The sequence below is a fragment of the Peromyscus maniculatus genome, chromosome 12 (assembly GCF_049852395.1).
Source record: "Peromyscus maniculatus bairdii isolate BWxNUB_F1_BW_parent chromosome 12, HU_Pman_BW_mat_3.1, whole genome shotgun sequence".
Classification (NCBI taxonomy): domain Eukaryota; kingdom Metazoa; phylum Chordata; class Mammalia; order Rodentia; family Cricetidae; genus Peromyscus; species Peromyscus maniculatus.
In genome coordinates, this window is record NC_134863.1 from 87716627 (window position 1) to 87742341 (window position 25715).

The 25715-nt window shown below is 48.9% G+C and overlaps 1 protein-coding gene across 2 annotated transcripts; it reads right to left on the reverse strand.

The window, feature by feature from the left end:
• Positions 1-1191: 1191 nt before the first annotated feature.
• Positions 1192-25715, reverse strand: Ripk4 (receptor interacting serine/threonine kinase 4). 2 transcript variants are annotated; one of them, XM_042259582.2, is made up of 8 exons: positions 25589-25715; positions 16181-16472; positions 11224-11372; positions 9522-9571; positions 7450-7608; positions 6661-6764; positions 5274-5538; positions 1192-3602 (listed from the first exon to the last, which is right to left on the reverse strand). In XM_042259582.2, the coding sequence occupies exons 2-8, from the start codon at positions 16463-16465 to the stop codon at positions 2443-2445; spliced, it is 2172 nt and encodes a 723-aa protein (XP_042115516.1). In that variant the 5' UTR covers positions 16466-16472; positions 25589-25715; the 3' UTR covers positions 1192-2442. The 2 variants fall into 2 exon arrangements, with proteins under 2 accessions (XP_042115516.1, XP_015845619.1); XM_015990133.3 differs by lacking the exon at positions 25589-25715 and adding an exon at positions 25125-25388.

Genomic DNA, 25715 nt, shown 5'->3' on the forward strand with positions numbered 1-25715 from the left:
GCTGAGAGTGTAGCAATGGGGACACTCCAGTGAACAGTGGAAACAGCACTTAGATCAGGGTTTCCAACAACATTCTCTGCCAAGAATTTTCTTGAAGAAAAAAAAAAAAAAGGCTGCTCCTGGCAGGAGTACAGCAAACCTGTACTGTCTCAGTCAAAGCAGTAAGTCCTCATGAGGCCAATGTACATGGAGGCCCTCAAGCTGGCCAACCTGAGCATTAAGGAATAATGGAGTTTGAGCCACTGGCTATACAGTAATCTGTAACTGTGCACCAATACCAATGAAATTTAAACAGGGAGATGGGAACACAGTATTGAGTTTGTTGTGTGCTGGTTAAAACGGGCAGACCTAAGCCATCAGTAGAATCAGATAAACCTATAGTGCTACATGTATCACAAAATAAAAAGGTTGTGCAAGACAAGAGAAGCTTGGAAATGCACACAGAACTGGGGATATGACAACTAAATGCAAGGAATTAGATGGCATCCAGGACCTCCAAGGTTAGCAAGAGCTACTTCTGCTGTCTGAGGTCACCAAAAAAGGACTTACAGACTAGACAGTATCATGCCAATGCTAACTTTCTGATTCTGATGGCTGTTAAGAAATTAAAGTCCTTGGTTTTAGGAAAATACACACTGGGAAGTAACTGGGCATATTGTCTGCAAACTATTCTGAGATGAGTAAACAGACTGTAGATAGTCAGAGAGGAAGGCAGACAGGTGGAGGGAAGGTGGCTGGGAGGGAGGACAGACAGTTGGGTAGACAAGTGGGTGGTTGGAAGGTTAGGTATAGTGGTGGATGGTGGGTTGATGGACAGTTGGGTAGAAAGGTAGTGAGTAAAAAAAAGGATGGTCAGGAAGATAAGGTCAAATGTAACTGAAAGAGGAACCCAGAATCAATGTGAAGTTATCATAATCAATGTAACCTGAAATTATATCAGATGTAAAGTTAACATGAGAATAATAATTAAAAAATGCAAACATTGGTGCTGGGAGCTCCTCCCCACCGGATCTGGCATATGCAAGATAGAAAGATGCCCCGGGCCATTCTCTGCTTCCTGCATTTCCCAGGCCCTGAGTTGTTTTAGTATGTAACATCTCCAAACCCTATGTTACTGCCTCAGATCTCTGGTTTTCAAGGACCAGGTAATTAGAGGTTAGTGATTAAAAAAATAAAAAAAAAAAGTCTTAATGAATTCCAAAAGTAGATGAGTCCTTTATTGATATCACATAGATCTCCTATGGTTCCTGTTTCACACAACAGGAGCAAAGACAGTGAAGGCAAATTGAGGCATATTAAAACATAGCCAGCTCTACGACTTCCTGTCACAGAAAAGTATCCTGTCCATGATTCATGTCAAAGTACACAGTACATTAATGTCACTCTTTGTGCCACACACCAGGCTACAGCATGTGTTTGCACACAAGGCACTTCTACCAACACATATCTACAGCGACAATGTTCAGAATGCGAATGGGGAAGGTATAACAATGAGGCTCTCAAATCTTTTGACCCCTCAGAGTACAACTATCTCCAATGGCCACCTCAGGCCACATTCAAATGCTGTGGATGGAACACAGCAGGTATTGTCACAGGGCACATCAGCAAAGCCCTTGGCACAAATCACTACTTCACCAAAAGAAAAGAGACTGAAAGAGTGAATTGTTTGATTAAACAATTTTTAGTATAAAACCTATTTATAAAGAATTTTCTACTACCTTTTACATACGTGGTTCTGACATTTTAGTGAGAACTCAGCAATTGTCAGGGAAGTGGGGGAAGAGGTATGGTGACCTAGACATCACCAAAAAAACAAAAACAAAAACAAAAAAAAACAAAAACAAAATCCAAACAACAAAACAAGTGAAACAGCAGTTCAATGTTGGTAAGGCTGTTCAATGTTAAGACCAGCCCTGTGATTTTATAATCTTCCCTTTCTAGACTCCATCAGCCAGTGCCAGTTCTATCTCCACAGGTCTCAAGCAAAGCTAACATGTCACTCATATATAAGAATCCACTATGCCTCCAAAGACAGGATGCTCTGCCCATCGCAGGGAGAAGACGAAGGACACCGCCCCTTCCATGCCTCTACCAAAGATGCTGTGCTCCAAGCAAGTAGAGGTGGCTTGCTCTGGGAGAGAGGGGCTATCCTTATATAGGCTTTGCCATGGACGACCCGCCATCAGCAGCCAATCAGGACCACAATGAAATGACACTGACCTAGTCCCATCTGACATCAGACACCATGACCGGCCACAGTAGCCAGTGGCAGCCTCTACCCCGACACCAGTATTACTGCCTTGTCCATTAGCCTCTGCTTGGTCAATGTATGGGCAGGCCACCAACAGGGTGAGCAGAGTGTCCCAGGACCATTCTGTTCCCATGAGGAACACAAGAATGGACCAGAAGCCTACATGGAGCCCTGGTTCTGCAGGTGGCAAGCTAGGTCTTGCTGCGTCGGAGCAGTGTGGCAGTGGGGCTCTGGCCTCCTTGGAACTTGAGACTTTGCAAGTTGATGTGGGCTCCATGTTTGAGCAGCGTCTCCACAGTCTGTGAATGTCTGCCCTGGGCAGCCAGGTGCAGTGCACTGAGGCCCTGTTCATCAGACAGGTCAATGAGGTCAGCACTGACCAGCTCTTCTACCACCTCCGAGTGCCCATTGGCAGCAGCCAGATGCAGTGCTGTCTGATTCAGGGGCCCCCGAGCCATCACATCAGCCTTCTCCTCTACCAGCAGCTTGACAGTGGCCAGGTGTCCATTCCGGGCTGCCAGGTGCAGGGCGGTACAACCCTCCGAGGTCAAAGCCTCCTTGCCAGCGCCACGATGCAAGAGCAGCCTAGCAGTACTAGTGTGTCCAGTCTCTGCAGCAACATGCAGAGGTGTCTGTGCCTGCAGATTGCAGATGTTGATGTCAGAGCACAGGTCAATAAGGATGCGAGCCACACGGTAGTGCCCCCTCTGAGCAGCCAGGTGCAGAGGTGTCCTCCCGTCTAATGTCTGGGCATTCACACTCACCCCAGGCTGCTTGGCTAGCAGCTTGACGATGGGCAGGTGGCCCTGCCAGGCAGCATAGTGCAGAGGTAGCCAGGCATCCTTTCCCTCCAGGCCCACGTCCACGCCACGGCGTAGCAGGGTACGCACAATGTTCTCCTGTCCGTGCTGACAGGCCACATGCATAGGTGTTCGGCCCTCAAAGTCCACCTCATTGATAGAGGCATTCTTCTCCAGCAGCAGCCTCATGCTGGCCTCATCCCCATTCTGGGCTGCAAAGTGCAGGGCAGTCCACTGGTCTTCATCCTTGGCATTGATGCTGATCTTCCGGGCCAGCAGTAGCTCCACGATTCCCCGTCCCCTCCGCTCCACAGCCATATGCAGTGGTGTGGAGCCCTTCCTGTTGGTCAGGTTGGGGTTGGCATTATTGAGCAGCAGCCACTTGACGCATTCCTCCTGTCCTGCCTCCACAGCCAGGTGCAGTAGGCTGGCACTGCTGTCCAGAACCAGGTCCACATCCTGAGGCTGCAGGATCTTCATCAGCTTGCTGGTGTCCCCTGACATGATAGCATCCACTAGCTTCTTCTTCTGGATGTCTGTGGGGCCCAGATCTGCAGGAAGAGGGGGTACAATGTCAGAGGTCAGAGCGAGGCCACTACTGCAGGATGTGGGCTTCTAAGGCCTGGGACTTAGGTGGACATATCTCCTGGGATTCTAAACAAGGACATTCAGGGTACATCCTTTACTTGCAGGCTTTAAGCATCCACTCTTGCAGGCTTATTTCGGATCTAGTCTAGGGAGACCTTGGACAGTGTTCCTCTGCCAACTTGCAGACTAAAACCACTCTAGCTTTTCCAGGGTTGGGAAAGGTGAGTGACCACACTCCTCCCTCAGCAACAGCAGGATTGCCAACAATCATTTCAAAAGAGGTACACCAAAAAGGAAAGCTGGACAGGAACACAATCTGCCTGGAGATTTAGAGAGACTGCAAGACACTCTTCCTGGGGCTCCACTGGCCTATAGAGCTGGTTCTTGGAACTTCAAGGGGATTCAAAGCTACACTCCATGTAATGGGGACATCATATGGGGTGTTTCTGGAATGATCCTCAAAACTGGATTTCTCAGGACACACTGTTCAGTATTCATAATGGAACTTTCTATTGAACCTAAAAATCCACTGCCATTACTGAGAGTCGTGACTCCCATGAATAGACTCTTCCTCTGCAAGTGGAACATTCTCCAGGTTGTTCTATAGAGCAGTGGGGATAGGGATGGTACTAAGGAGATAGACCCTAATCAATGTTTAAACATGGTATTCTTTTGTTGTTGCTTTGAGACAGGGTCTCTCTATGTAGTCCTAGCTGCCCTGGAACTTGCTTTGTAGAGTCTCAAACTCACAGAGATCCTCTAAAGTGCTGGGATTAAAGACATGCACCACCATGCCTGGCTTAAACACTAAATTCTCATAGGATGGTAGTCATCTCTCAGGCATGAGGACAAGGCCATCACCAGAGAGGATTCCATCTGAAGAGAAGATTTTAGAACATATTTCTCCATGGCACACAGTGATATTTCTGTGGCTGCTGTGAAATTAGTCCTGACTGTCCTTTTGACTCTGTTGTCTTGGATCCAGTCTTCTCTACCCATTTTTGCAAGGCATTTCCTTAATTTTCAATGCTTTTTTACCCAACATTCTACTGGAAAAATCCCTGAAGGCTGGAAAGATCCCAAGTCTTCGGCACAGCTATCTAACTCAGCCTCCCTCATGCTATGGCCTAGACTGAAATGACTGTGCTTTACAAAAAAGCCACAGCATTCCAAGTGTCAGCACCTCCCAGGATAGCCATCCCAGCTTGATGCAAGGCTATGGTAACTGAGGGTGCCCATAAACACAAAAGCTTGGGACAGGGGTTATCTGGAAGTGTCTGAGTACGGGGCACAAGTAAAGTCCCCAGTGTCACTAGTTTCACTGGATGGGTCTTGGGCTTTCCAAGTTGCAGACTTAGGCCAGTCTCTGTCCCAGGGCTGGTTCAGTCTGGTTATGTGGCCTGTCTTCCTTGAAAGCTACACGATGCCCAACAGAACCACACTACTGATGTGGGAATTTCTGGATCTGTGCTCTGAGCACCAACTATGCTGAGGATGCCAAAAGTTCATGAGAAAAAAACGGAAAGATCACAAGAATCATCAGAGCAAGAAACCTGAAGCATCAACTGCTCAGACTCACAAGATAACTCACAAGAGAGCCCTGTGCAAGCTCACCAGTGCTCACAGCCACTCACCGCCTGTGGAAGGTTCCCGCTCAAATGACAGTGACAGCGATCCTCTGGAGGAGAAGGCTGAGTCCACTGAGGACACCCCAGAGAGCCTCTTGCCACTGCTGGACGATGGGAGCTTGCACTCAGAGGAGCTTCGGCTGAGCTCCTCGGGGCCTTCAAGAGTCTGGGAGATCCCAGAGTCCAACTGTGATAGCAACTCGGAAAGACTGCAGTCGTTATCAAAGGGGGGAGCAGAGGCGCGCTTGAGGCGTGAGGACTCTGGCCTGGCCTGTAAAGGTGGAGAGGGTGGTGGTAAGGACTCTGCTCCTCTAGCCTCCATGTCAAGAGTAGGGAAAAAGATAGGGGGACAAGAAATCATTGGCCACAAAGCAGAGATGGAGGTCCCATAGCTGTTCACTACCATGGACAGATAGCATCAAGAGGTCCTGAAACTCAGGGCTGCAAAGAAACCTCATGGGCCTCCCTGGCACATTGTAAGAATAACACCTTCAGAAAAACAGAAAAGTCTACACCATGCTGCTTCCCACTCAGAGGCACCGCCCATGTATAAGGACCAAAGGCCTTACATGGGCAAGCTGTGTGAGCACAGAACAAGCAAGGCTAGACCTGGTCCACCCTTAACAGACAGCCCAACAAAAAGGAAAGAAGAGTCAGGCTGGGGGTCTCCCCTGCTCTAATCAAGCTTCAGACATCTCAGGTATGTCATTCTGTCTTAGGGCTGTGTGAATGAGGGAAACAGGGGGCTTTACAGGTCTGGCTGCTGCAAGGAAAGCAGATTTCCAGCGACTAAGTCTGAGAATTGCTCACAACTCTTTCTGAGCCTCCTCCCTCAGGAACCACTGGCCTTCCTATGTTTGCCCCTGCACACTAAGTCATGTCTGCTTGCTGGCCACCAGCATGCCAGAGGTAGGTTCTGCCCTTTACTGCTGTCAGAGGCACCTCTGTCCCCAGCTCTCACCTGTCCCATAGCTACTCTCCCTGGGTGAATGCCAGATAAACCACCACCACTCCCAACTCTCATGACAGAGTTCCCTTAACCTCCAGGCTTAGCTTCAATCATTACCCCGAGGCATTCAGCTAGCACTGGCCTTTGGAACTTCTCACCATCTCTGAGCAACCATGTGGTACTTGTTACATAAACAATTTATGAGCAGATAGACTATGCTCAGATCCTCAAGCTATACCATCCATCTTCCACCTGTGTGGGGTGACCATCTGCCCTTCCATGATCTCCAATGTGCTAGGCAGGTAGGGGACCCCTGTGAGACCTACATTTCTGGAAGGAGGTATAGGCTCAGAGAGAAATGGGGAGGAATTTTCAGATAAGAGGTTGGACTGGAAAGTTCCACCACAAATTGGAAACCTGAAGGTGTCTGCCAGAGATGCTTACCTCACTCTTAGGCTCTGGAGAACTTTTCTCACCCGGCTCATGAGCCAGGTCTTTCACCTCCTCATCAGGTTTTTCACAAAGGACTTCAGTTTCAGAGGTAATTTCTTTGGGGGAGAAAACAGAGTTGTCACCTAGATACGATTCCTACATAATTCTATGGGGATAGAAGCAGTGATACCCCAGTCTCTAACCAGTGGAGGACATGTCTGGTACCACTGCTGGTTCGTAGGAAAAGCCCCAGGTATCACTAGAAGGCAACCCACCCACCATCCTGAGTGGGCAGCCATCTGTAAGGTCTCCTTAGGATCAAAACGGGTCCTCAGAAACCTACCAGACCCAAAAGATTAAAACTACCAGGGCTGGCAGGTGAGCCCAGCCCACTCACGTCTCCCTAGGTTCACTGAAAAGCCATTCTATCAGGGTCACTTTCTTATCCCACAGGTAATCTGTCCTAAGAGAAGTGGAAGAAAGGTTGCAGGCCACTAGCCACCCCAGCTGTCTAAATGGACACATTGTATCTGAACTTGAAATCCAGGATTCCAATCTACCTGGAAGCAAATGCAGCCTGCTGGAAGCAGAGGTGGATATTGGTTCTGACCATCTAGTTCTAACAACCAGCAAACCACCCTAACACTGCTCAGCGTCGGGCAGCCAGAGTAGGGGATAGGCCAACCTGTGAATGGTGGGCTTGTTTCATCCCCGTCTTTACACACATTGTTCCTCACTTGAGCTTGGCTCTCAGCCACAGGTCATCAACTCTATGGCCCATGTCACTGGAGGGACACTCACCTTGGAAGGTGGGCCGCATCTGTGGGTCTTCATGCCAGCACCTCTGCATAAGCCCGATCAGGCTGGCACAGGCGCGTGGCCGAGGTCTGCAGATCGGTGGCAGCTCTGGACGGTGGCCCTTCACCACTTTCATCATGATGTGCAGAATGTTCTTTTCATCTGCAAAGGAGAAGCACATGTCAAGATTGAGGAGCAGGGTAGCTCCTCACTCAGATGTATGGACAAGTGCTTGGGACATGCCGTGACATGCACATCACCTGGGACACTACCATTTCCCTTTCCAAACCTAGAGATTTCTTTAACCCATATCTTTATAGGACATACCATTCTCTATTTTCCCAAGTTTAAAAACTTTATCTCATGGGCACAGATTCTGTCATTATTTATTATTACCACCCTGCTCAGGAAGGACTCAAGGTGACTCTCAGTGGGTGACCTTCTGTTCATCTTATACCATGTGGCCCATCAGCCACTTGTTCCCACGGGCATTTCCCCACCCCTGCATTCCAAGCACACGCTGTGGAGCAGCAGGAGCCTATTGGCGGGTATGGAAAATTGGCCCAAAGTCACCATCGGCTGCCAGGGTTCCACACTGAGGCTTTGTTCACTTTCCCGTTAAGTCTTGTGCAATGCCTATCTCTTCAGTATCTGCAGGTTATTTCCATGATAATCCAACCTTCCAAAGCCAGCAAGCTTTCCAAATGCAACGAAAGTCAAGAGAACACCCAGAAGATTTTCTGCTGCCAGAGCCAGCCTGATGGAGCCTATATGACTGGGAAGTCCTGCACCTTGATTCCCCTATCTAGGAGGCAATAAAACCTGAGTGCCTAGATCTTCACTGCAATCAGACAATTTCACACCCAACCTGTAAGCTGTTACACCGAAAAGAATTCAGTGGACCTCCTCCAGGGGAACACAGTTGGAAGAAAGAACAGTGGAGGGATGGGGGGGTGAGGGTACATGGGAATGAATGGAGAGTTGGCTCAATGGTTAAGAACACTGGCTGTTCTTTCAAATGACCCTGGTTCAGTTCCCAGCACCCACATGGCAGCTTACAACTGCGTGTAACACTAGCTCCAGGAGATTCAATGTCCTCTTTTGACCTCCACAGACTCCTGCACACATTTATCACTCAGGCACACACATACACACATAAAACAAATACATTTTTTAAAAGTACAAACAATGGAGGACAAGAATACCCTACATTCTGCTGTGCTTGGAGGATCTTGTCTCCACCCTTCCCCTTTCCCATGCCTCGCTTGAGTATGTGACTGAGCTAGCAATGGGCCCTCACTTACTGATATCTGTCTGTTTGGTGCTGGAGACTGAACCCAGAACCTCATATATACTGAGCATGATCTTTATCTTCAAATATATTTGGTCACACCCCACAGTATGAATATCCAGAAATGTTACACAAAAAAGAGACTCCTCTTTTACCAATGCAACTAAAAGCAACTCAGGTTTTATAAACTTGAGTTGATGTGGTATAAGTTCTAGAGAGAGGCCAAACACATGAAAGCTTTTACTGCTATCCAGCATGTTTAGGATAGTTAACACAGTAGATCCTGTCATGTATGTTTTATACCATTTGTTTTTTAAAAGGGAGGTGGAGGGAGGGAGAGAGGAAGAAATTAACTGTTGGATCATAGGAACAGCTTTTGGAGACAGAGATCCTCTGGGGTGATGAGAATATTCTAGAACTATATAGTGATGATGTTTGTTCAGAAGGAAATATATTGAATGTCAAGGAGATATGCACTTTAAATGTTAAAACTGATATCTTGTTAGGTAGGTAGCTTTTTACCAGCACAACACTAAGTGGCATCAAAGAACAAGGCACAGTCTGGCAGTCCCACTGTTGATCTGTCTTGTATGTAAGCGACACGGCAGGAGTGTTTTGTAGCTACCTACAGTAAGCTAGCTGGCTATGGCCTCCAATGTACTTGTAGGGTGGGTATAATGCATCTACCCAGGGTTGCCAACCCAGCCAAGCACAAACAGAGGCACTATGGAAGGGCTGAAAAGGTTCAAGGACATGCCCATTGTTTTCATGCAGGGCCACTTACCTGCAAATGGCTTCTTCTGTGTGAGCATGCCCCAGATCACAATGGCGAAACTGGAAGAGAAACTAGGTGTCAGTTGGTGCTGGAGCCTCGGGTTTGGTGGAGTTCCCAAGCTCTGAGCCACCATCTTAAGGGGCGCAGACCAAGCACTCAGACATTTATGGGCACCTTTGCCCCTGTTCTTCTCTGCTGTGGCTTCAATCCTTTAAATCCAAGGTCAGGTTCTGACTAAAATGCTCTAAGAGGCCCTCAGAGGCTTCATCAGAAAGTAGCTAAAAAAAAAAAAACTGTATAGGAAGTAGTAAAATGCAATCAGCTGAGCCCGAAACCTCTCTTAGCCACTGGGGGACACATGTTTAGATAAATAAATTATTCCTGGTACACTGAAATAGCCCAATCTTAAAAAAAATAAAAATAAAAAAAATAAAATTAAAGACTGAAAATTGAGCCTAACTCATCAACTGGAAAATGCAGTTTTAAATAAAGTTAAAGCCAACTTTAAAGTACTGAACTCTCCCCAAACTCTACAAGCCCTGACTAGTCCCCAGAGAGCCAATCCCAGTGGGACTCATTGCTCAAAAGCCCAACATTGGCACAGTGGCTTCTGTCAAACCAGTCAGCTGGGCCTGGTGACAAAAGACAGAGCTGGTTGAGATAGGGCCCTCACAATCTGAGGAGGAAAAGGAGGTAGGTACTCAGATCCTGGATGTCAGGTTCCAAGGAAACTCCATCTCCCCAAATTCTGGTGGTTAAAAAAAGTCAGCATTTCTCAGGAACAAAAGGAGTCATTTCCCTTCTTACTGGAAGAAGGGACCGTGGCTATTGTGGTGCCTATTAGCATACCAAGGCAATGCTAGCCTCCAGGCTCCTTCAGCATCACAAGTACCTGCTACACATTTCAAAGTCCCTGCTGGTATCCTAGCTCTTCTCACCTGCCCTAAACTTCTCCCCTCAGCTACTCGTTCACCTTGTAACCTTGCTATGCTCCCTCTTTTGCCTGTACTTTCTTTGTCTTCCTTTCTCTTGCTCTCCTCTCCCTCTCTCCCTCTCTCCCTCTGCTCTGTTCTTGCTTCTCTTCTGACCAGGTCCAGTGTGCTGGCCATGTTCAGTCTACTATTTCCTCTCTCTGCTCAGGAATCTTCCAAATGCCTCGGGCCGTTCTCTCTTATATCTATAGTAAAAATCTTCTCAACCACACCATGGAGCAATCATGTTGTCAGTTTATACACTGGGAACTTGGGATGTGAGCTGATGTCCCTCCTTCAGAGGCAAGCGACCCATGTGTGTGAGTGCTCACTTGGGGATTCAGAGGAGTGTGTGCTTTGAAGAGCCCAAACCCACACACCTATGGATCCATGGACTACTCAAAGCGGCAGGTTCTTCTGTCAGCTAAGTAATAAAAGCAATGTTTCACAACACTGGGCTGGAAGCTGCTGTTTCTGCTTCTGCCTAGCACCAGCCAGGAACAGCCTCTTCCTCAGCCAGCACCACCCACAAGAAATAAAAGTCTTTCCTGTGCCTGGGGAGCATATAGGCACCAGCTAAAACCCCCAAGTCCAACAAGCACACCCCATTTGCATGTGGACCAAACTCTATGGCTGAATGGTGCCTCAGAGCCTTTCTGGAAACTGCTGTCCAGGGCAGGAAGCCCCAGTGAAGCTTAGAGCTCCCAGCCTGCACGAGGGCATGGTGGCATGTCACACACCTGTACACATCATGTTTGGTGTCAAACAGTCGGCTCTTCTCACGGATGCGCTCTGGAGGGAGGTAGGCAATTGTGCCAAATAGGCCATCCATGCTGAGGTCATGATTGTGGGACATACCATTGCACTTGGCCAGCCCAAAGTCAGAAATCTGTAAAAGCAATCCAAAGGAGGCTTGTCAGCTTAAAGGGAGTCAGAAGAGGCTATGGCATATCTCTCTCTGCCAATAACAGACGGTGGTTCCCAACACATGCTATAGGGGCTTACCCCCAAACAGAGGAGCTGAGCTCCAGGCAGCCCTGTCTCCAGGCAGGTAGGAAGCATAGGGACATAAACGGGCCAAACCTGGATGCACCATCAGTATGAACTTGATGGATGGGGAAGAAAGACATCACGCTTAATAAAAGAATGGATTTATCTTGGAGACAGAACTCAAAAAGAATGATAGCCAGCCCTACTTTTGTAAGACTTCTTGTCTGCCCTGGTGGCTGATGGTCACAGTCAGCACTAAGGGAAAAGCAGCCTTCAGCTTTCAGGCAAAGGGAGCCACGTGACAGGCTGGGGCTAGGGCGTCTATCACCCATCGTCAGTCCGGTTATGCAACCTTACAGCTGGGGAGCTACAAGTGCCAGCAGGTCCTTTAAAGCACAACACGCCTTCAGAGGGATTTAGAGTGAGCAAAACACACGCCTCATCACCTTCGGGCTCACTGGTCTACTCCGGATATGATGCCCCTCCCTTGGTGATGATGTCACTGTAAGGAACCCCCATCTCTGTTTCCAGAGTTCACAGGGGAGGCAGGCCCCCCATTGGTGAAGGTATTCTTGTAGCTCACTCCACTACTGCAGACTTGGCAGGTGTCTCTGGGAGTCTCCCTTTTCTGCCCATGTCACCACTTCCTGGTGCAAACCAGACCCTTTGAAGCACTGTGTACTTAAGCCCCAATTCAGCACCAAACAGCCTTCCAGTGTACATAGAAATGGCCCCTTTCTAGTCTCCTTCAAGGCTGATGTGGTTTTAAGCCTTTTAATTCACTCCTGGACTCGTCTTCAAACACACCCTGGTAGCAACAGGAAATGGGCTGAGTCAGGACTCTTGTTTCCAGACTGGCCATACCCATGAAGGGAAAGCCCATGCTCCTGGTGTCATCAAAGTCCAACAGCAGAAAGACTGAGTGGTAACTAAAAGACCCCGAGGACCAGTGGGAGGTGATAGAAAGACACCCTTCAGGGATGGCCTGGCGCTGTCTCTGCTGGCACTCTAAGCCAGTGGTGCTCAGGCTCAGCAGTCCTCTAGGGTCCCTCAGGTCTGCTGGTTCTGAAAGCCTCTACGGCCTCAGGAGAAACAAAAACTCTGGAAAATCTGCCAGTGACTGACAAAGTCATCACTAAGTCCTGCAGATCCTTCATGCTGCTTGGAGCTGGGAGACAATGCTCATTCATTTCACCTCTCAAAAAAGTTCAGGGAGAGCAGCCTGAAATGTTTTACATTCAGAAATGCAGACAGATTTGGGGAACCTCAGCACTGGGCCATTCTTTTTCTCTCTGCCACTGTCCCTTCGCATGCACACTGGGCACAGATAGCTACAACAAAATACACTTTGAGAAAAATAGCACTGCAGGAAGCTTGGCACTGCAGGCACACACCGAGGTACCTGGGAGTTAGGGGGAGGGGGCTTTCTCTCTCACCCTCCTGCCCAGGATGTGTAGCCTCCTCACCCAGCTTTCAACAGTGGACACCTGAGGTCTCATGATACTCTCACATTGGCACCTGACTCAGTATCCCCAAGATCTCAAAGTTTGGTGGCTTGGCTAGACCAAGCCACCAAAGGCCTCTTGCTACCTCAGAAAGGCTTCTTTGGACCCAGCAGGAAAAACCCTTCTTGCAGAACACCATGAATAAGTAGTCTGGGGATATCTGGATCTGCCTCTAATTTGGATATTTAGTTTACTTAATAAAGAGTGACATAGGAAATATTTTAATACACTTGATGACCCCAGGGTGCTGGGAAGCATCAGTAGTACTCATACTAATACTCATACTCAGAGCAGCGATACCTTCCCAAACAGAGACGTGAGACTGGCATAATAGCAGCTCTTGGCCCTGCCTTAGATCCCAACATAAGACTGAACCGCAAATGGCCCAGAAATCCAAGGGATTTATCTGCACAGGAGGTGCAGACCCCTCAGCACCACAGGCTCCTCTGGGGAGGTTGTTTTTACAAGACAAAGAAACTGTGTTGTATAAGCACAATTCTGTTTGTTTTCAGCTTTTTGTCAGTGACTAACTTCTCTGATAATAACAGCCTGATACCACACAAAAGCAGCTTTTGCAGAGCCTTTCAGGGTGGCTCAATTTAGGGGGTGGCCTCAGCATCCCAGCTTTGGGACAGTGTCCCTTCATGTTAAAGAAATACCTTCTCAGCCAGGCATGTTGGCACATGCCTTTAATCCCAGCACTCAGGAGGCAGAGGCAGGTGGATCACTGTGAGTTTGAGGTCTGCTTGGTCTACAAAGCGAGTTCCAGGACAGAGAGGGCTATTACACAGAGAAATTCTGTCTCAAAAAAACCAAAACCAAACAAACAAAAGGAGCACCTTCTCATCATGGCTCTACAGCTCCCAGCCCAGCTATCCAGCTAATACTGTAGGAACTACAACTGCCATCAGGCTGAGGGGATCATGGCCTGTAAGGGAATGCTAGAATTTGTCAAGGGCAGCCTTTCCTCAATGAAAAAGCATTCAGTGCCTGTTGTGTCCCCAGGACTGAGAAAACACCTGGAGAAGTCAGCACTCAGACCTATAAAGGACCACCTACCAGTGACAAACCAGGTACCAGGTCATCAGTTTGTACTCCCAGAGGGGCACTGTGTAAGCACTCACCCTCACTGATTCAGATGACAACCCAGAAGTAAAGTGTCTCCTTACTACACCTCTCAGCAAAGTGACAGAGCTGTGGAGCTGTGTCCTTGTCCCAACTCTTGGCTGACAAGGATGACACTTTGAAGAGGACAGTTCTGTGACCCCCCAGAAGCTTGCCACAGCTCTTCCAAACACCCACAGGCCTGTCAGGAGAAGAGGGCAACAAGCAAGGGAAAGAGATGAAAGCATTGGCTGACCAAGGGCAGCTGAGGAACTCTGCAGAGACCCTAGGTAGAGTGACTCTTGGGGCTACACCTAGGTAGTGCTAGGTGTCAGCCAGCTCCCATTCAGCAGTTCTTAAAGACACAGGAGCCTTCATACACCACCTATTACTGCCTGCTATTTTCCTTACCTCTTCTCAAATGCCCAGAGTTTTATACCATTTCTGGGCTCTTTCTTCCACCTAAAGGCTACCCTCCCTTGCACTTGCATGCCCTGCTGCATAAAGAAGCAGAGCCTGCCTCCTGTGAAGGTCAGCCCCAGGTACCCAGGGGCTATCTGCATACCCTGCTAATCTTCACAAATCACTCTGGCCTGCAGTGACTGTGGCATGTCAGTAGGCAGGTTTCCTGAACATGTCATGAATGGATGGTGGTGGGACAAGTCAAGATCTCTGGAGGCTATCATTTCAACCTCTGCTCCAGACCTGCAGCTGGAGTAATCTAACCACTCTGTGGCCACCAATACTATACCTCTGCTCTGTGGTTCGGCCTTGGCCCAGGGTAAGGGGCTTGTTGTTATTGTTTTCTTTTTCTGGTATAGGTTACATATATGAGAGCAACAATCTTATGACCCATTGGACCCACAGGTCCTGTTCTGCCCAGAAAGAATGGAAGCCAATCCCTGCCAGACACAAGGAAACAGAGGCCAGGAAACTCAGATCACAAGAAGATGCTAGAAGCCACCTTGGAGCTGGCTCACACTAAGTTGTGTGATATCATGTCTTACTTTTCAGGATGTAAAGGCCATGACTGAGTAATGTTACCTAAGCCACAACTCATAGATATTGTCCAGAATGAAAATCAATTTCTTAGCCTGGCTGAGTCTGAGTGCTACAACTTCACACATGCCACTTGGGCCACTGTGTACTGAGTCAAGCTGAATGATAGGATGAGCCTCCTATAAAGGTCAGGCCAGCAGAGTAGATCTGGAAGTGTTATGCAATCAGACATATCACAGTGATATAGGCTGGGGACACTGTTTGCTCCTTGTATGAACATTGTTTGATCCAGGGCCCTTGGTCCTGCTCCCTTACTCAGGCCCATCCACTTTCTTACACACAGAGAAAGGGCAGTTATGACCAATCCTGTGGACCCAAGGCCTGGCCCCCCCAAGGTCATGTGCATGTCATATGGTGTTGAGGAAAAACATGTCTAAAGCCATACAACCTGGTACAAACTGGCAATACTTATATCCAGGCATACAGTACTCATTTCCTGTGTCATTCTTCACACTATACTTATAAACTTCCAAAGAAACAAAGAAGCAAACCTTATAGGCCTCACATCAATATGAATGCCCATAGCCTCCTAGCAGAGGGCAAACAGGTGGTGAATTAGTCCTCTTCTATGTCTAGAACACAGCAGACCCCACCATCTATCCATAGTCCCAGACCAGTGAGTATAAACAGGTCCCTTTATCAGAGGACACAAGGTCTCTCTAATTCACTGCCCAACTTCAGACCCCACAACCTTCTGTTTCTGAATTCAGGTGCCCCAATAAGCCCTAGGACCCCTAAGTCCTTGGTTTGCTTCAGGGTGCTCAGAACCTAGGACATGCCAGGATATAGGGGAGAATCCCATGGGTTTACAAGGGTCACCCTTCCAGCTACCTATCAAATTCAGATCAAGTGTGACCAGCTGGGCTCCCTAGTAGGTCTTTTAAGAAAAAGGCCCCGGCTTCCAGTTTCCTGCTCCAGGGACAATTACTTCATTTCTTAGGCTCTATTCCAGAATACAACCAAGATCTTAGACATAGAGCCCTCCCTAAAGCATCCAGCGTCCTGGCTGCCCACTCCCCGGGGCACATGCTGTCCCTACCTTGACATGGTAGTGGGCATCCAGCAGGATGTTTGCTGGCTTCAGGTCTAGATGCAGCAGTGGTGGAGACATGCAATGCAGGAAGTTCATGCCCACAGCTGTCTCATGCACGATGCGGAAGCGCAGATCCCAAGGCAGTGGCTCAGAGGCTAGCAGCTTCTCCAGGGAGCCAGTCTCCATGTACTCCATGACCAAACCAACAGGTTCCTGGCATATGCCGTACACAGGCAGAATGTAGCGGAATTTGGCCATCTCCATCTTCTTAGCTTCCTCTAGAAGTTCCATGCGTTCCCTGAAAAAGTCCATAGGTGTGAGGGCATGCAGCTATCACCTAGCAAGACAAGAGCCACTAGCCAGTATACAAGCAGTGATAAATGCACACGTGTGCAAAGTTCACTGTCACATAATTAAACACTGGGCCTTCCAAAGCCCACAGTCCTGTTCACACCCGCCTCTTCACCTGGGGTCACTGTGAGGACAGAGCCTGGCAGGTATCTGGATACCTACAGGCAACATCACACCCCTTGTCTGGATGGAAAACTGCTAGTTGACTATCCAAGGACTCCACCCTCACCTTCTGTTTAAACCCACTCTTTCACTGGCCCAGTCTCTCCTGGATATCATCTCACACTTAACAGAGCAGCATGAATCTAACAGGGATCGGTCAAGGGCCACTAAGAGCTGGCCACACTCCCTACTGATTACACAGAGGTAAACCATATTCCTCTAAGTACCCATGAATGGACAACACAGGGGCATTCCACAGGAGACCATCACCACCATCTACATCCAGAACATATTCATCATCCCGAACAAACTGTAACTACTAAACCCCCACCAGACCCCACAACCTTCTGTTTCTGAATTCAGGTGCCCCAAATGGGTGGAATCATCTCCATCATTCGTCTATGTCTGCTTTACTTCATGAGGCGTTTTCAAAATCCATTTATATTATTGCGCACATCCAAGTTTCATTTGTGTGGCCAAGAATAGTATAGAAATATACTACATTATGCTAACCCACCCACATGGCCATGGACAAGACTGCATGCACTAATTAGCTTGTGTGTGTGTGTGTGTGTGTGTGTGTGTGTGTGTGTGTGTGTGTGTGTGTGTGTGTGAACTTGACATAATCTGGAGTTATCTGAAAAGGAACCTCAATTGAGAAAATGTTCCCATCATATTGGTCTGGAGGCAAGTCTGTGGGAGTGTTTTCTTAATTTACGATTGATGTGGAAGGGGCCCAAGGCCACTGTGACAGATGATCCTGGGTTTCATAAGAAAGCAGGCTGAGGGGCTGGAGAGATGGCTCAGTGGTTAGAGCACCGGCTGCTCTTCTAGAGGACCGGGGTTCAATTCCCAACACCCACATGGCAGCTCACAAGTGTCTGTAACTCCAGTTCCAGGGAATCTGACACCTTCACACCAATGCACATAAAATAAGTTAAAAGGCGGGGGGGGGGGGGGGGGGGGGGGGGGGGGGAAGGAGGCTGAGTAAGCCCTAGGGAGCCAGCTTGGAAACAGTATTCCACCATAGCCTCTGCTTTAGCTTCTGCCTCCAGGACCCTGCCCTGATTTCCTTTATGGCAGATTGAGCTGTAAGATGAAATAAACCCTTTCTCCACAAGTTGTTTTTGGTCAGTGCTTTATCACAGCAACAGAAGGCAAACTAAGATACTGTTCCTACCTGTTGGCTCCTGAAAATAATGCTGCACCTTTTGGGGGGTAAATGTCTAGAAAGCCTTTGTGCTAGTTCTTCTGGATATCTGCCCAGAAGCAGAGCTGCTGGATCATGTGGCAGGTGGTGTTGCCATCCACAGCCTGCTACTTCCTTGCCAGTGACCCCTCACTGGAGACACCTCCTCACACACTTAGATGGCAGAGACAGCTGAAGCATGGGCTGCATTCACCAGCCACAGCCAAAGGTCAATTCCCTGATGTTTGTACAAATGCGAATTGCTGTGTAATAGCCTGTGCCAGCAACAGGGGTCAAAAGTCTCAGTGTGCACTCAGGGTAAATGGCCCTGTCCAAGAGGGTGTGGCCGAGCTACACAGGATCTGGGTCAGTGTCTCTCCAAATACACACAAGAAAGCACCCAGGAAGCTCGGAAGAGGTTCCCATAATAAAATCTGCTTTCTAGAAATAAAGAACTCCTTAAAGGAAACTTCCAGAACCACTTTCAGAGACATGCTAGAGCTGAGAACTGGGTAGCCTGGGTGTCCACACATAGACCTGGCAGGCTGAGGTGCCCTGGTGCCTCCCCAGAAGGCAGTCTAGCACAAAGGCCTACCTGTAACCTGAGATAACTGGGTTTTCATTACTCTCCCAAAGGGGCTCTCTTGGGTCGAAGCAAGAACCTGCTGGAGGACCCAGAATGGTGCTAACAAACCACTTCCTAACCTGGCCTCCCCTTTGAAATTGTAGGGGGCCCAGGCTTCTCTTGCCCCATGCAGGAAGGACAAAGGCAGGCAGGCAGAGCCACGTGGGCACCAAAAACCACGGCAAAAAGCAGCTCTCCTGAGTATCACACTCTGGCAAGGGAAATTGCCACAAGTTCTAAGGGCTAAAGAGTTCAATCCTTTGCCAACCAATGTCAATCCTATAGCTAGAGCTTAGTCCTCATAGACACACACTTTGAGCTTGTGCTGGGGTGACAGGCAACAGACCTCTGGCTTAAATGAAGCATCTGAAATGAGACACTAAATGGTTTCAGAACAGAGCCTAGCATGGCATGCTGTCCCAGCCTTCTGGAGACACAAGTGCAGGGCCAGCCCATGAGACCCCCGGACTGGGTGGACAAACTGCCCTCACACTAGGATCTTGTCCACTGCTCCCTTCTTTGTTGGAAGACACCAGGAGTCTGACCCCAACAGGAGGCAAACCCTTGAGCACCAGGGGGTTATCCTGCCTTGGACACTAACAGTTTAGAACAGGCTAGGAAACTCCCAGCCCTGTTCCTGTACTCCACAAGAATCTGAAAAACAGGCCAGTGAACAGCTAGATGACCAGGTCAAGCATTATCAAAATCAAGCTGGTACTTGAAGGAGAAGACAACATTTCCTGGGAAGACAGGAGCTAAGGACCGGGCTGGTCAGCCCCATACACAGCAACTGAGACCTGCTATCAGCAGCTGCTTCTGCTCTCTTTTGTGCTAAGAATGAAAGTTATAAACCAGGCAGTGGTGGTAGTGCACAACTTTAATCCCAGCACTAGGGAGGCAGAGCCAGGCAGATCTCTGTGAGTCCAAAGCCAGCCTGGTCTACATAAGAAGTTCTAAGCCAGCCAGGGCTACACACAGAGAAATCTTGTCTTGAGGGGAAAAAATGAAAGTTATAATTGCAACCCTTCCCACCACCCCGCTACTTTCATTTTCTTCTATAAAGTGGCCAGCTTGCACCTTCCAGTGTGCGTATCCTTCCTGCCCAGGTGGCGGTACTTCAGAGTGTAGGGACCCACCACCAAGTGAACTAAAGGGGCACACATGTCTATCCCCAGTCTCAGGAGCTGGCAGTATTCATGTCTGCAGGCTGGCTGCTGCATGGGCCATTTTCCCTCCACTGGACAGCCTCACTCAGCCAACCTAACCAAAGGATTAAATACACACAGCAACTTCTGCTGGTAGCTCTTAGAATCAACTCCCAGCAGCCTGACTGGCAGAAAAATAGCTAGTTCTACCCTTCCCACCACTCAAAATCCAACAAGTTCCCCCTCTCTGCCCAGGCTCTTTCCAGAACACAAACCTCATTTAAAATGAGCGAGGGCTATAGGGTGGCTAGAGAAAGCTGACCCCTGCTGCATTTACACACTTACTCTGTACAGCAGGCTGGAAGGAGCCCATGACATCACCCCCTTGCCTGGGCTACATGCTTTAGGGCACTTCATTGGAAAATGGCCACTGTTTCCTGGGACAAAAATCAGAGACTAGCACTGAGGCAGAGTCCTGGGACATCCAGAAAAACTTTTCAAAGCATTTATTATCTAATATCCTCTGAACTTAAACACCCACATCATCATCCTGATGTTCCAGGGACATGCCACCTGGGGCTACCACTTGGAGCTAGAAGCTCCAGGCTTTAGGTGTTATCAGGAGCACCTGCCACTCCATAAGCCTAAACTGGGCCAGCTCCTAGCCTGGGAGAGACCAAAGGACTCTAGTATACATAGAATTCATCATTTTAGTCATTGGTTCTTATCATTTAAAATACATATTTTACCAGGCAGCAATGGTGCATGCCTTTAATCCCAGCACTCGGGAGGAAGAGCCAGGTGGATCTCTGTGAGTTCGGGGCCAGCCTGGTCTACAGAGTGAGTTCCAGGACAGGCACCAAAACTACATGTAGAAACATAGAAAAACCAAAAAAAAAAAAAAAAAATCTTTCTCATAAGCAGTGTTCTGATTAGTGCTGATAACAACACAGAAGGAACTGTACATTTGTAATTATTACTATTGTTTTAAAACCTGGAGGGATTTTCCAGCTTGTCCCTAGCCTGGATGCCTGGGTGGGGCAGGGATCAGGTGGCAAGCCCAGGACATGCTCCTGGTTGCCATTCTGTTCTTTCTTCTCACAGTGAACAAAATGCTTCTGGGCCAAGGAACCCACTGACGTCAGGTTCATTAAAACACAACCTGATCTTTGCTTCTGCACAGTGCAGGAAGGCTGGAGTTACATTCTCATCTCCTTTGTCCCTGGGAGAGGGGTGCTAATGCAGCCTCTGAGAAGGAAGAAAAAAGACACCTCTGCCTCACTCTCATCCCTGTTTGGGGGTTCCATTTAAAAAAACTGGGCACAAACAGGACCAAGTTAGAGTTACAATTTCTAAATTTGGTAGTGCTGGCTACTGAACCCAGAACCAGAACTCACATATGCCAGGCAAGGACTTAACCAGGAAGCTGTAGGCCCAGCTTCCCTCCACGTTTCTTTTTATTTTTTACCCAGGCTGACCTTGAACTCATGGCATCTTCCTATCTCAGCTTCCTGAGATTACAGCCTAAGAAACTTTTCAAAAGCATTTACAATAATTTACACACATCCCATTTACACCTTGCATAGTGTAGTCTCCACCAAGCGAGGGAAATGGAGTACAGAAGCATGTCAGTGATAGCTGACATCATTTCTGGAAGGTCTATGGGAGCCATACCTCTGCCTCCAAGCTTAGCAAGAAAGTCCAAAGACCCTGGGATGGTAAGAATTGGAGGGCTCCATTATTGAAAAAGGGAAAGACAACCCAAGACCAGCCATGAATGAGCCTGATGCCTTCAGGGAACAGGGGAATAGAGGGAGACTTGTTAACAGCTGCCAGAACCTGGGAAGCATTGCTGGGAGAAGAGAATTTCAGCTTCTCCGCTAGGCTCCTGCACACCACTCCAATTATGTTCCCAGGAGCCTCAGAGGGGTTCCCACACTGCTATTTTTAAAACTGACAAGAATCAGGCTTGTCCAATTGTCAGCTCTGTAGTTACAGACCTGGGGTTTGCTCGGGCTCGCCCTGACTAGCTGAGGCCCAACTCTGCATGAGCAGCTCTTGGGCCCTTGTGCCAGGGACTTTGTTATTCTAAGCTCTTCTTAGCTGCGATCAGGAAGAGGCATGGGGCCCCTGGGTCATTTTGTTCTAAGGGTACCAGGCCTGTCCCCCTGTACTTGTGACCTTGCAAGTCATAGACAGCCAGGGAAGACAGCCCTCTCCCCAAAAGCCAACCAATGAGACCCTCCCAAGAGGAGAAATCTGATCAGTGGGGAGGTCACTTGTGAATTGTGCTGAGGTCTGCTAAGTGTCCCTGCTTTGGCAGAAATTTCACAAGAGGCTTTATGAGTGTCCCAGACTTGATTAAGGCCCTACCTTCCCAGAAGAGAAATGGAGGGTCACAAACCACAGAATGGGTAAAGGCTGGGGCCTGGGCAGCTGCTGAGGCCAAGAGACACACAGCCATCCTGGAGTGTGAACAGCCCTTGGCTGGTGAAAATGGGACTGGCCCACAGCTGTGACTAAAGTGACCCCTTCTCCACCCCCAAGCAGCAAGTAAAGGCCATGAGTGACCCCAGCTACACACTATGTAGTAGAGGTGGATGTTAGCTGGCTTGGAGGTCAGTGTGGATGGACCTGCCCTCACAATCAGCTTTGGATGCCACCTCCAGTACTCCTGGGGAAATACCACAATGGCCACTCCTTAGAGGTAAAGTTAGCAGAGCTTTGTTGAGGCCCATAGAGGGAAAACTGTTTCCTCCTGACAGCTATGGCTGGCTTACTTTTTTTTCTTTAACTTTTTTTTTTTTCAAAACATGGTCTCTCCGCATCAGTGTTTGTCAACCTGTGGGTTGAGACCCCTTTGGGGTTGCATATCAGATAGTTACATTACCACGGCCAGTTTCTTTAATTCTTTTTAATCTATTCTGGAAAAAAAAAAAAACAAAAAACAAAAAAACCTGTATCTGAGTTCTACCTGTCAGTAGATGCATGCTAAATGACCAAAAGAATGCAAGATTGCAAGACAAACTATTGTCCTTCCCTTCAGAATTAATCCAAAGGGGCCTGTCAAGCATCTGGACAGAAAAAGACCCCTCAAAAAGGTTTAACTTTAAGAAACACAATACACCTAAAACCATGTTAATGAGATATGGGAAATAACTACCCTATTAAGGAGATGTATGTATGATGCCTGGGAAGCCCCTCCTTGGGGGCAGCTGCTTGTAGGTCCTCACTGCTAAGCCTGTGTACTCTCCACAGTTTTCCCTGCTCACTGACACTCTTCCCACTCTCTGTCTGAAGTCCTCCCACACACACACTCCTTCCCCATTTAGCTTCCTAGGTCCACTGTGGAGCCTGTCTGCCTAACCTCTTAACTTGGAAAGCAGGACTTTCTCTTTTTCTCATTTGTCTCTTTGTCACAGCTGCCAAGACTGACTGCTTGTTGATCCTGTTGTTTTCTTCTCTCAAATCTCAATAAAATTATCCTCCAAGTCCATGTTTAAATCCTTTTATCTCTAAGGTTAAGTAAGATCCTGCAAATAAGACCCTGTGTCCTCTGGCTGGGGGCTGCACACAAAGCCCCTAGGGAGATTCTGTTTCTTCCTCCAGGTAACGCTTTGCAAAGGCAGGGCATGCACCATAACCACCCAAGAAAAGTCAGGCTCCCTCAACAGCTGTTTCAAGCTTCAGGTGGTTAGCCCACAGAGCAACAGGCCGCTCAGGTACAGAAGAACCAAGTGAATTCCTTAGCACTTCCCAGCCAGGGAACTGAGTTCCCAACATTGCAGCTTAAACACCTAAATGTGGCCTGAGCAGGAGAAGTCAACTCCACATACAAAGGCGCAAAGGCAGTCACCCTGACCTGGTGGCCAAGTACTTCCTGCTGGGTGCTGCTGACCTCTACCTGGCTGCTGACAAGCCAGCACCTGCCTGCTTTAGGCAGGGAAGTAAAGCTTTGCAGTTAAAGAACACACACTTCAACACAGGCTCTCTGCAAGTGGAAAAAGCCTGCCTGCAACCTGGCCACCCGAAAGACAAGACCTGAGGATTGGAGGACTGCATAGAACACTGATAGCTGGGGTCGTTCATGTTTACCCTCCAATATTCAAAATCTGTGTCAAGTCTTTGATGGTGAATAATATTCACTCTGCCTAGAAAACACAGTCCCACTAAGTCTCTTAGGTCATTAAAACAACAACAACAAAAAAAAACAAACAAACAAATAAACAAAAAAAAACCAACAAAAAACACCCCAGAAGAGTTTTGGTTTGGTTTGTTTTTTTTAACCTTTGAGAACTGTTGGCTGCTATTCAAAATGGTTTGGATTTCACCAAAATAACCACAGTGCCCCTCCTGGCCTGAAGGGTTCCCAGGATTGGGTTGGGGGAGGGTTTACACAGCATGGTAAAGCTGGTGAGCTGGTAGTGATTTTAAACACTAGTCTTCACTGTACCACAGTTTCTAAGAAAAACTGGATTATAGCAAAAAGCAAGCAAGCAACAAAACGCCCAACAGCTCTCTGATCGAGTCCGGAGTAGGGATGAGGTGTAAAGGGAATAGACTTAGGTCTCATCCTCAAACCATCCTTATTGTCCCTCAGGCACTGCCATGGACACCATTCCACAGTAAAGCTGGAGTTCAGAGTTCCTGTGGTTTAAGGCTGGTCCTGCAGAGAGCCACGGCTCAATGGGGTTTAAGAGGGATCTCAAACTGGTAAAATGCAAACACTACGTCCATGACAGCTTGGTTAAAGAATAAGTCATTTAAATGTGCCGTTCTGAGCCTCATACATAAACTACCACCACCCAACGTAAACAGTGCAATCTGGGGGAAATGCTTTTGAAGAATCTACTTCGTACTTCACCTCCAAATTTACGCACAAACCACAATAGCCTTCTGGTTCACTGAGTCCTTGCCTATCGCTAGAACAATCCGCTAAGAGGGACAAAGGCCCAGGGTGCCGGCGGGGGGCGGGTGGGCACTTGCCCAGGGTCAAAGCAAGATGTTCCCTGGAGTCTCGGCTTCCACCCCAAGTCCCTTAAAACGAAGGTGTGAGGAGAAAAGCGGTGGGCAGAACCAGATCCCAGACACAAGAGGGACCCGGAGCCCTAGAAGCGGCTGAACTCAGCGGATGCCTCACCCGAATCCAGCCGGTGCTTCGGTTCGAAATAATTACGGTCTTACACCAATTTGTGCTCAGACGAAAATTAGTAAGCGGAACCAAATCTAAATCATTCACAAAGCGCAGAGGCCCACACGGCAATTTCTCTAAGCCGGGCGCGGACCGCAGCACCTAGGTGGGTCCCGGGAGAGCCCGACGCGCCTCGCAGGGCTCAGGGCCACCGCGCCGGGCCAGCTCCGGATCCTAGATACTCCGGAGCTGCGAGGGGCCGATGGCCTGAGAGCCGCGAATTCTGTTTCCCGGCTCCTCACGTAGCGCGGAGCCCCCATCCAGCCCGGCCCCACCCGGCCACTGACCTGTCGTCGACGTGCAGGCTGGGCGAGCACTTGATCGCAAGCCATGTCTTCCAGTGCACGTGGCGCACCTTGTATACCTGCCCGAAGCCGCCTGAGCCCACCTTCTCCCAGCCTGCGAACTCGCCCGCGTCGAAGGTGCGCAGCAGCCCCAGCGCCCACCGGCCCCGGCCCTCGCCCTCCATCGCGTGCGTATCGCCGCTGCCTGGCTCAACCGCGACGGCCCAGGTGCTCAGGTGAGCGCCCCGCCCGTTGACGTCACTTCCGACGCTCACCCCGTCCCGCCCCGCCGAGCCTGGGCCCACCCCCTACACCCTCCCGGAATCGGCTGCCGGTGAGTGTCCCCCGCCGGGAGCTGCGGACACCCTAGGGATGCATGGAATCCCCGCGCTCCCTAGGGCGCGCGCCGCGGCTGGCCGGCTTCTCACGGAAGGTGTAGTACAGTACGTTCATAGTTCGCTACTCACAGTGCCACCACTCTGCAAAACACGGACGGCAAAGAAAAAAAAGTACAGTCTCTAACTGGGACGTGGACTTAGATCCGATCGCGGAGCTTGCTCAGGTTTCCCCGGTTATGTGTGTCTTCGTTTGCGG

Bases quoted from the DNA above. Each gene is read 5' to 3' on its own strand.
- Ripk4 (XM_015990133.3), bottom strand. From the start codon at position 25,306: ATGGAGGGCGAGGGCCGGGGCCGGTGGGCGCTGGGGCTGCTGCGCACC. The intron at 11,373-16,180 runs GTAGGGACAGCA...TTGCTTTTACAG, and splicing joins ATGCCCACTACCATGTCAAG to ATTTCTGACTTTGGGCTGGC. The intron at 6,765-7,449 runs GTGAGTGTCCCT...TCTCCCCCAAAG, and splicing joins GATGCGGCCCACCTTCCAAG to AAATTACCTCTGAAACTGAA.